General features: G+C 38.0%; 1 protein-coding gene across 1 annotated transcript in view; it reads right to left on the bottom strand.

Annotated features, from left to right (window-relative positions):
- Window positions 1-12064, bottom strand: part of PATJ (PATJ crumbs cell polarity complex component) — a 359191-nt gene that overhangs the window by 311372 nt on the left and 35755 nt on the right. Inside the window, exons 8-10 of the mRNA XM_030870355.3 lie at window positions 5554-5772; window positions 3247-3349; window positions 838-929 (exon numbers count right to left, since the gene is read on the bottom strand). Of these exons, the coding sequence (XP_030726215.2) occupies window positions 838-929; window positions 3247-3349; window positions 5554-5772 (414 nt within the window). The remainder of the gene's footprint in view (window positions 1-837; window positions 930-3246; window positions 3350-5553; window positions 5773-12064) is intronic.

The following is a 12064-nucleotide window of genomic DNA, read 5'->3' on the forward strand; positions in this document are numbered from 1 at the left end:
CCCCCGATCGCCGCAACCAGAGAAAAGCCCGTGCACAGCAACGAAGACCCAATGGAGCCAAAAATAAAATAAATTTATAAAAGAAAAAGAAAATAAACTGCAAAATTTAACTAATTTCTACTAAATGGAGGAAATACCAATTACAATCCGAATTAATAAAAGGCAATGATTGCATTCTCAAAAACAAAAAATATCTCAATTTTGTATATACTCAAAATTACTATTAATAGAAAAACTACTTTCACAAAGATAAATAGTTCTAGTAAATGGCCTATTAATTGCATATAAAATTGATGAATTTAAAGAACACAAAGAGGTGCTTGAAATGTTTTATAAGAGAATGCTAGAGCATCTTTTAAATATATGTGTATGTATATTATAATATACATATGTATACAGTATTTTTTTTCCTGCCAATATCATTAGTGACTCCTTTCTTCACAGGCAGTTAAAAAAAAAAAATTAGAATGGACAAACAACAAGGTCCTGCTGCATGGCACAGGGAACTATATCCAATCTCCTGGGATAAACCATAATGGAAAAGAATACTAAAAAATGAAGGTATATACATGTAAAACTGAGTCACTTTACTGTACAGCAGAGATTGGCACAATGTTGTAAATCAACTTATATTTCAATTAAAAAAATTTCTTTTTAATTAAAAAAAATTTAGGACCATGAGAGTCCAAATTAATGAGATTTCACTGCACTAACAAACTTAATTTTTTAAAAACATTATGAGACTATATTAAGCCATTCCCATTGCATATATATTATAATAATGATAACTTTTTCCCCCAACTTGATTCAGTTCTAAAACAGAGGGCAGTTACTTACAGCAACTATTTGGTCATTCACTTGAATTTGACCATTGTGGTATGCAGCGCTGCCAGGTATTATACTTTTCACATAAATCCCTGAAGCTTCTCCTACGGTGCACAAAACATATGGAAAAAGGAAGAAAGCTCTAATTAGGCCTTGATTGCAAAATTCATATCAAGAGGTTAATTAGCTAAAGGGGCTGACTGAAGGCTTGATAAATACTATTCTGAATGCAAGCAGAGAAACTGATGGATTATTTCAAACTGTCACCATAACAAGTGACCCAAATTTGAAATGATTTGATTGATGCCTATTTTTGGAAAAATAATCAGTAATGGAACCTTGATGAAATGCATTCCAGTATCAGCTGGAATTCAGGAGAGCTCAGGTTAAGTCTTACTCTCTTCTCTTGGTCCATCTCCCTTCTCACTGCTGACTTGCCATAAACCTTCATCATTTCTCAGCAGCACTAAGACAAGAGGGCCCTAACAGGTCTTCCTACATTTAGTTCACTGCTCATGTTAGCTTCTATATATATCATAAAATGTATATAAAAATTACAACTATATAAAAAGTATGCATGCCTATGGGCAAGGGCTGGAAGAAAAGTTAGAAAAAGAAAGACCATAGCTCTGGAAGATTTTATATTTTTATCTCAATTTCAAATGAACTTAAAATATTGTCTGTAGAAGGAATATAAACAACAATGGATTCCTACAGCCTACATGATAAAATGTAAATTTCATAGAATCACATTCAAGGACCTCCACAATTTGCCCCAAACTTCTTGTTTTACTTCATCTTCCAACTACCGCTCCAATAAGACAAAAGTCCAGACACACAACTCATGATGTTCCACCAAAACACCAAGGATTTTCTATATTCTATCCCTTTTCTCATTTTTTATTCCTGTCGACCTCAACCCTTCTATCTAAATCCTTCTCCTTTTCCATGCTTAGTACAAATGCCTCTTTCTTTGTGAATTCTCCATTTCCCTCTGTCATAATGAGTCTTTCATCTGCTCTATGATGATAGTTTGCTTGCATTTCTGATAACACATACGTTTCATTTATCCTCAAACAACTGACAGTTATTTACATGTTTATCTCCCTGAATAGACTTTTCTTATATTCATTTTTCTACTCCCTCTAAAACTAAGCAAAGCAACTGCTCAAAAGTTCCAATGAATGGAATAAAGCGAAAACTATTTTGAAAGACTACATGTTTAAAAAGCATATTGAGTTATAAAATGTTCTAGTGTTTGGATTCAACACTGCTCCCCCAGCCCTTGCTCCAGTCCCAAAAGCTTCTTTTGAGGGTAAAGAAGTAAAATGATTCTTTTCCTATTCAGTAACATAAACATCAAATTTTCTGTTATCTATCATTCACTTCATTTTACTCTGCATGTATATCACTAGGTTTACAACTTGAAAACTTAATGTAATAAAGGTTCATAAACCACAAGTTTATGATTTTTCTAACCAGACAGCATATTAAGAGCTACTCAGTACATTTTTTTTTGCAACATTATTATACAATCCATACTTAGCTCTTTAGAACTCATTTAAATTCTGAACCTAAAAATGGTGGCACTTAGAAAAATCTAAAGGGAAAACAGTTATTTCATTAGGCTAAAATAGCACAAGGTGGTCTGACATGAATTTCATTCAGGACTTTGAATATATTAGCACTTTTAATCTTTCCACCTGCTGTAAATATGCAAAATAATAACTTAAAAAAAATTAACTCTGTAACCTTGCAATTTTTAAAAAACTAGAACATTTCATAACTTTAACTTTTCATCTTACTAGCAAATATTTGTGAAAAAGATTTATTTTTCCTTACTAGTGATAGTGATTTCTTATCATAATAGAGTAACTCTTACAGTGAAAGTTACCAAAGCTTTGCATGTTGGAGTTCAGGGAGTATTATTCAGAGATACTTGGGCCATGCATTTATTCTTACAATGTATTCCCTTTATATGAAAGAAAAATAATTCTAATTAAAGCATTTGTTTTATCTTCTTTTGATAATTAAACATAATAATAATACTTTTTTGACATTCACAATATGAAATATACACAGTAATCATTTTACTTTATCACATGTAAAATGTCATAATATGCAACAGTCTCAATATTCAAAATATATCTATCTTAGAAACAAGAGGAGGTACAATTCAAATGTTATACACTATGTTGGATAAATTAAATTCTTTTGTTAATGACTATTGAGCCAGCTATAAAACTACTGAGATAAAACTGTGATTCTCTAATCATTTTTTGGAATTGGTTGCTATTACAGATTCATGGTTTTATTGTTCAATGTTTAAATTAAAATCTGCAGATATTTAATTTTACTCTCTAGAAACCTTAACATCCTTTACAATTATTTCCAAATGTAAAATAGAAATGATTCATTTACCTGTCTGAGCGGTTCCAACATAACCAACAATTCTAATTCCAAGACTTTGTCCATCTTTTTTAATGAGTTCAACATCGTAAGTTTCAAAAAGAGTAGAATTGTCCTGAAAGGAAAAAAATAATTTTAATTATATATAACGTTTAGTTATCTAGCTTGTGTACACAGTCAATTTGTGCATGGTTTGTCGAGTATTTTCTGAGCGCCTGTGGTACGCAGAATTTTAAGATTGTCTCTATGACTTTTGATCCCTGGTGCCATTCCTGTGTTTATATCATGAAAAGGGAGATTATCCAGGTAAGCCTAATCTAAGCAGGCACCCTTCAAAAGCAGAGAGTTTTCTCCTATTGATGGCAGAAAGGGAAGTGAAAAAGATTTGACGCATAAGGACTGGACTTGTGGTTTGAAGAAGGAAGGGTCATGTGAGAAGGAACACAGGGGGACTTAAGGAGCTGAAAGAGGTCCTTAGCTGACAGCTATTAATACAGAGACTTCAGTCCTATGGCTACAAGAAACTATTCTGCCAACAATATGATAGAGCTTGGAAATGGACTGTTCCCAGAGCATCCAGATAAGAGCCCAGCCAGGCCAACACCTTGATTTAGGCTTTGTAAGACTCTAAGAAGAGCCCAACAGAGCTCACCCAGACTTCAGACCTACAGAACTGTGGACCAACAAAGGGTACTGCTTCAAGCCACAACGTTTGTGATCATTTGTTATACAACAAGAGAAAACTAATACAGCCACTTAGAAAAAACTCAGCGTAAATTTGTATCTGAAAGAATTTAAAGAAAAAGTTAGAAACAAATGGTAAGCCTAACCATTGTAAGCAAAAAATATTGACCTAAAACTGATTATCATTCTTGTCTTCTAATTTAAAATATTTCTGTAAAAGACTAAGGTGTCTAAAAACATAATACCTTGCTTTCAATTCAAAACATTAATAATAGAAAGTAAATAACTGATTGCATCAAATTCTCACTTATCACACAGCTACATTGGTTCCTCACTACAAAGTAGAAGGCTTCAGCAAACCAGAAGAATGGATGGAAAAGAAAATGGTTCTAACTAGTTTGGAGAAGAAAAGAAAAATGATTCTAATATCTCCGACAGAAAACTTCCACTCACATGGTTCCAAGTAGGGAAAGGCTTTCCAGAAGCCACCGAATGGTTCCTCAAATGAATGTGAAAGGTGGCTTCCCACCCCCTTCTCACCATAATCACTTCTCTTTTCTTCTTCCTGGCTTGTCCTTTTAAAAACTATTTCTTTCCTTTTGCCTTATTATCTCTTGATTCAGAGCCTGTGAGATGGATGGAAAGAACTTGGGACTGAGGGATGGGGGGACCAGACTGAGGCAGTCAAAAGGTACAAACTTCCATTTGTACCTTGTATTATAAGATGAATATGTACTAGAGATGTAATATACAACATGATAAATATAATTAGCACTGTATGTTATGTATGAAAGTTAAGAGAATAAATCCTGGGTTCTCATCACAAGAAAAATTTTTTTTCTATTTCTTGAATTGTATATGAGGTGATGGATGCTCACTAAACTTATTTTGATAATCACTTCATGATGTATGTAAATTAAATCAGAAGGCTGTACACCTTAAACTTATAAAGTGCTGTATGTCGATTTTATCTTAATAAGACTGAAAGACAAAAACCAAGAAAAGAACTTGGAATGGACCAGAAAGATCTAAATTCAAACCCCAGCTTTGCAAATTACTACCTATATGACCTTTAAAACAAGTTATTTGGACTTCCATTTCCTCATCTATTAAGTGGATGATAAGACCTATCTTGCAGAATTCTTATGAAAAATTCAGATGACTTAGACAATTCCAGGTGCTTGATAATGATTAATGGTAATGATTATTATATAACTGTAATGATTGTTAATAATCAAAATAAAAATTATTATTATTAATGTCTATTCCCTTTGGCCAGTCTGTTCTTATCAGTGATAATACACATACGCTGACCGGTATTTACAGTTTCCCCTCCACTATCTGGATATCTGTTCACCAATCTTATGAAATAGAAATGCAGGTATTATTATTCTCCAATTTACAGATGAGTAGCTGAGGCTCAGGGAAGTTGAATGACTTAACCCTGAGAAATGGCAAAAAAAAGAAAATCAAACTTGTCTAGTGTCTACAAATTGGGCTCTACTCTGCTTCCCTGTTGAGCACTGAGACCCAACTCACACGCATGCGACACTTGGGAGTGGAAAACATTTCTAATCCTGCAGTAAATCACACCCAGTACTGAATTTACCATGAAAGAGTAATTTGTATACTCACAGAACTAGGGCTCCTGTTGGCCACAGCAGGCAGGGCAACAGGTAAGGCTGCAGGGGTAGGAGGGGCTATGGAAATTTCACCGACTGGGTCTCTTGCAACAAGCATCCTGACAGAATTCCCACAGTTCCTCAGCACTTGTGCAACTTGCTCACTGGTCATTCCCTGCACATTTGTGCTACCAATCTTCAAGATGTGATCCCCTGTCTGGAGTCTTCCATCCTTTAATCCAAGGAAAAAAAAAAAATTATTATGAGAAATCATTGGTCTAACTTCACTAGTTAATAACAATTCATCAGACCTTGAGTCGTGGCAAAATGGCTGATAAAGAAGCCATCTAAAAATGCTGAATAAAATATAATACTTTTAATGAACAGCTGAATTGGCAACAGAGAAAAGGAAGTCCTTGTAAAACAAAAAAAGAAGGGGAGGGGGCACAGGAGGAGAGTTCAAAAGGAAAAGAGCAACCAGATTTTTAAAATGGCCATTTGCTTGAGGGTATCACTTCATGCCTAATGGCCTAGAACCAGGTAAAAATAGCCACATACATAAGGAAGTGACCTGAAAGCCCTGGGCATTAGGAAAGGAAGAAAGTCAGATCAGAGGCCACCCACAAAAAGTGAAGAACCCTAAGGGCCGACAAGCCCAGTGACACATTTGAGAAACAGCAAGATGTCAGTATGGCTGGAAGAGAATGAGCAAAGAGGAGAGTAGTCAAGAACCGATGGGAGGGCTTCCCTCGTGGCACAGTGGTTAAGAATCTGCCTGCCAATGCAAGGAACACAGATTCGTGCCCTGTCCCGGGAAGATCCCACATGCCTCGGAGCAACTAAGCCCGTGCATCAAAACTACTAAGCTTGAGCTCTAGAGCCTGCGAGCCACAACTACTCAGCCCATGTGCCACAACTACTGAAGCCTGCATGCCTAGAGCCCGTGCTCCGCAACAAGAGAAGCCACGACAATGAGAAGCCCATGCACTGCAATGAAGAGTAGCCCTCTTCAACTAGAGAAAGCCCGCACACAGCAACAAAGAGCCAACACAGCCAAAAATAAATAAATAAATAAATAAATTTATTTTTTAAAAAAAGAACCGATGGGAGCATTACCAGGGGATCAGCAGTATACAGCATCTGCTCTGAGCCAGGGGGAAGGGAAGTCATTGGAGGGTTCTGAGCAGTGGAGTGACATGATCTGACTTATTTTTAACAAGATAACTCCAGCCTTTAAGCTGAAAATAGACTAAAGGAGAGAAAACAATAGAAGCAGAGATACCAGTTGGGAGGATAATGCAATAATCCAGAAAGAGACAACAAGAGCCTGGACAAGGTTAGCAGTTGGGGTGTTGAGAAGTGAGATTCTAGATGTATTTCTAATGAACTGTCAACAGGCTCTGCTGATAGCTTCTACATGGGGTGTGAGGGGAAAATGGAATCAAAACTCTAAGGTTTTAGCCTAAGCAGCTGGAAAGATAGAGTTGCTATTGAGATTGAAAAAAAAAAAAAAGATTACAGAGGAATAGGTGTGTGGGAACAGAAATCAGGAGTTCAGTTTTAGAGATGTCTAGTCTGAGATGCCTATTAGACACTGCAAGTGGATATATCAGATACGCAGCTGGATATACAAGTCTGGAGTTCAGGAGAGAAGTCCAGACTACACATTTAAATTTGGGAGTCATGAGCATATAGAAGGTATTTAATATCATGACTCTGGATGAGTATAGAGGAAGGATATGCAATCTTCTGTTTCTTAAGCTGGTGATAGATATATATATATATATATATGGGTAATCATTATTATTATTATTTAACACGATCTATTTCATAAACTGGATTATAGGTACATTGGTGATTATTATTTAAAATGTGCACAGACATTATATATACTTTTATATGTTTGTATATTTCACTCATTGTAAAGTTTAAAACATAATACATCAAAAAGTATATCAGGGAGGAGGAAGAAGATGGCGGAAGAGTAAAACACGGAGATCACCTTCCTCCCCACAGATACACCAGAAATACATCTACACGTGGAACAACTCCTACAGAACACCTACTGAACACTGGCAGAAGACCTCAGACCTCCCAAAAGGCAAGAAACTCCACACGTACCTCGGTAGGGCAAAAGAAAAAAGAATAAACAGAGAAAAAAGAATAGGGACGGGACCTGCACCAGTGGGAGGGAGCTGTGAAGGAGGAAAGGTTTCCACACACTAGAAGCCCCTTCGCGGGCGGAGACTGCAGGTGGCGGAGTGGGGGAGCTTCGGGGCTGTGGATGAGAGCGCAGCAACAGAGGTGCAGAGGGAAAAGCGGAGAGTTTCCCGCACAGAGGATCAGTGCCAACCGGCACTCACCAGCCCCAGAGGTTTGTCTGCTCACCGGGCGGGGCGGGCGGGGCTGGGAGCTGAGGCTCAGGCTTCTGTCAGAGCGCAGGGAGAGAACTGGGGTTGGCGGACTGGGGTTGGCGGCGTGAACACAGCCTGAAGGGGTTGGTGCACCACAGCTAGCCGGAAGGGGTTCCAGGGAAAATTCTGGACCTGCCGAACAGGCAAGAGACTTTTTCTTCCCTCTGCTTCCTGGTGCGTGAGGAGAGGGGATTAAGAGCGCTGCTTAAAGGAACTCCAGAGACGGGCGTGAGCCGCGGCTATCAGCACAGACCACAGAGACGGGCATGAGACGCTAAAGACGCTGCTGCCGCCACCAAGAAGCCTGTGTGCAAGCACAGGTCACTATCCACACCTCCCTTCCGGGGAGCCTGTGCAGCCTGCCACTGCCAGGGTCCCGGGATTCAGGGACAACTTCCCCGGGAGAACGCACGGCGCACCTCAGGCTGGTGCAAAGTCACGACGTCTGCCGCTGCAGGCTTGCCCCACATCCGCACCCCTCCCTACCCCCAGCCTGAGTGAACAAGAGCCACCGAAGCAGTGGCTCCTTTAACCCTATCCTGTCTGAGCGAAGAACAGACGCCCTCCTGCGACCTACACGCAGAGGCGGGGCCAAATCCAAAGCTCAGCCGCAGGAGTTGTGCGAACAAAGAGAAAGAGAAATCCCTCCCAGCAGCCTCAGAAGCAGCGGATTAAATCTCCACAATCAACTTGATGTACCCTGCATTGGTGGAATACATGAATAGACAACGAATCATCCCAAATGAGGAGGAGGACCTTGAGAACAAGATTTATTATTTTTTCCCCTTCATCTTTCTGTGAGTGTGTATGTGTATGCTTCTATGTGAGATTTTGTCTGTATAGCTTTGCTTTCACCATTTGTCCTAGGGTTCTGTCCGTCCATGTTTTTTTTGTTTTGTTTTCTTTAAAAAAATTTTTTTCTTAATAGTTATTTTTTATTTTAATAAATTTATTTTATTTTATCTTACTTTATTTTATTTTATTTTATCCTCTTCCTTTCTTTCTACTTTTTCTCCCTTTTATTCTGAGCCATGTGGATGAAAGGCTCTTGGCGCTGCAGCCAAGAGTCAGTGCTGTACCTCTGAGGTGGGAGAGCCAACTTCAGGACACAGGTCCACAACAGACCTCCCAGCTCCATGTAATATCAAACGGAGAAAATCTCCCAGAGATCTCCATCTCAACACCAACACCCAGCTTCACTCAACAACCAGTAAGCTACACTGCTGGACACCCTATGCCAAATAACCAGCAAGACAGGAACACAACCCCACCCATTAGCAGAGAGGCTGCCTAAAATCATAGTAAGTCCACAGACACCCCAAAACACACCACCACACGTGGACCTGCCCACCAGAAAGACAAGATACAGCCTCATCCACCAGAACACAGGCACTAGTCCCCTCCACCAGGAAGCCTACAGAACCCACTGAACCAACCTTAGCCACTGGGGACAGACACCAAAAACAACGGGAACTACGAAGCTGCAGCCTGCAAAAAGGAGACCCCAAACACAGTAAGATAAGCAAAATGAGAAGACAGAAAAACACACAGCAGATGAAGGAGCAAGATAAAAACCCACCAGACCTAACAAATGAAGAGGAAATAGGCAGTCTACCTGAAAAATAATTCAGAATAATGATAGTAAAGATAATTCAAAATCTTGGAAATAGAATAGACAAAATGCAAGAAAAATTTAACGAGGACCCAGAAGAACTAAAGTTGGAACAAGCAACGATGAACAACACAATAAATGAAATTAAAAATACTGTAGAAGTGATAAATAGCAAAATAACTGAGGCAGAAAAACGGATAAGTGACCTGGAAGATAAAATAGTGGAAATAACTACTGCAGAGCAGAATAAAGAAAAAAGAATGAAAAGAACTGAGGACAGTCTCAGAGACCTCTGGGACAACATTAAACACACCAACATTCGAATTATAGTGGTCCCAGAAGAACAAGAGAAAAAGAAAGGGACTGAGAAAATATGTGAAGAGATTATACTTGAAAACTTCCCTAATATGGAAAAGGAAATAGTTAATCAAGTCCAGGAACCACAGAGAGTCCCATACATGATAAATCCAAGGAGAAACACGCCAAGATACATATTAATCAAACTGTCAAAAATTAAATACAAAGAAAACATATTAAAAGCAGCAAGGGAAAAACAACAAATAACACACAAGGGAATCCCCATAAGGTTAACAGCTGATCTTTCAGCAGAAACTCTGCAAGCCAGAGGGACTGGCAGGACATATTTAAAGTGATGAAGGAGAAAAACCTACAACCAAGATTACTCTACACAGCAAGGATCTCATTCAGATTTAATGGAGAAATTAAAACCTTTACAGACAAGCAAAAGCTGAGAGTTCAGCACCACCAAACCAGCTTTACAACAAATGCTAAAGGAACTTCTCTAGCCAAGAAACACAAGAGAAGGAAAACACCTACAATAACAAACCCAAAACAATTAAGAAAATGGGAATAGGAACATACATATCAATAATTACCTTAAATGTAAATGGATTAAATGCTCCCACCAAAAGACACAGACTGGCTGAATGGATACAAAAACAAGACCCATATATATGCTGTCTACAAGAGACCCATTTCAGACCTAGGGACACATACAGACTGAAAGTAAGGGGATGGAAGAAGATATTCCTTGCAAATGAAAATCAGAAGAAATAAAGGTGGAGTAGCAATTCTCATATCAGACAAAATAGACTTTAAAATAAAGACTATTACAAGAGACAAAGAAGGACACTACATAATGATCAAGGGATCGATCCAAGAGGAAGATATAACAATTGTAAATATTTATGCACCCAACACAGGAGTACCTCAATATATAAGGCAAATACTAACAGCCATAAAAGGGGAAATCAACAGTAACACATTCATAGTAGGGGACATTAACATCCCACTTTCACCAATGGACAGACCATCCAAAATGAACATGCATAAGGAAACACAAGCTTTAAATGATACATTAAACAAGATGCACTTAATTGATATTTATAGGACATTCCATCCAAAAACAACAGAATACACATTTTTCTCAAGTGCTCATGGAACATTCTCCAGGATAAATCATATCTTGGGTCACAAATCAAGGCTTGGTAAATTTAAGAAAATTGAAATCGTATCAAGTATCTTTTCTGACCACAATGCTATGAGACTAGATGTCAATTACAGGAAAAGACCTGTAAAAAATACAAACACATAGAGGCTAAACAATACACTACTTAATAAGGAAGTGATCACTGAAGAAATCAAAGAGGAAATCAAAAAATACCTAGAAACAAATGACAATGGAGACATGATGACCCAAAACCTATGGGATACAGCAAAAGCAGTTCTAACAGGGAAAGTTATAGCAATACATTCCTACCTTAAGAAACAGGAAACATCTTGAATAAACAACCTAACCTTGCACCTAAAGCAATTACAGAAAGAAGAACAAAAAAACCCCAAACTTAGCAGAAGTAAAGAAATCATAAAGATCAGATCAGAAAAAAATGAAAAAGAAATGAAGGAAACGATAGCAAAGATCAATAAAACAAAAAGCTGGTTCTTTGAGAAGATAAACAAAATTGATAAACCATTAGCCAGACTCATCAAGAAAAAAAGGAAGAAGACTCAAATCAATAGAATTAGAAGTGAAAAAGGAGAAGTAACAACTGACAGTGCAGAAACACAAAAGATCATGAGATTACTACAAGCAACTCTATGCCAATAAAATGGACAACCTGGAAGAAATGGACAAATTCTTAGAAATTGCCAAGTCTCGCCAACCTGCCAAGACTGAATCAGGAAGAAATAGAAAATATGAACACACCAATCACAAGCACTGAAATTGAAACTGTGATTAAAAATCTTCCAACAAACAAAAGCCCAGGACCAGATGGCTTCACAGGCGAATTCTATCAAACATTTAGAGAAGAGCTAACACCTATCCTTCTCAAACTTCCAAAATATAGCAGAGGGAGGAACACTCCCAAACTCATTCTATGAGGCCACCATTACCCTGATACCAAACCAGACAAGGATGTCACAAAGAAAGAAAACTACAGGCCAATATCACTGATGAACATAGATGCAAAAATCCT

This window comes from Globicephala melas, chromosome 1 (assembly GCF_963455315.2).
Source record: "Globicephala melas chromosome 1, mGloMel1.2, whole genome shotgun sequence".
In the NCBI taxonomy this organism is placed as follows: domain Eukaryota; kingdom Metazoa; phylum Chordata; class Mammalia; order Artiodactyla; family Delphinidae; genus Globicephala; species Globicephala melas.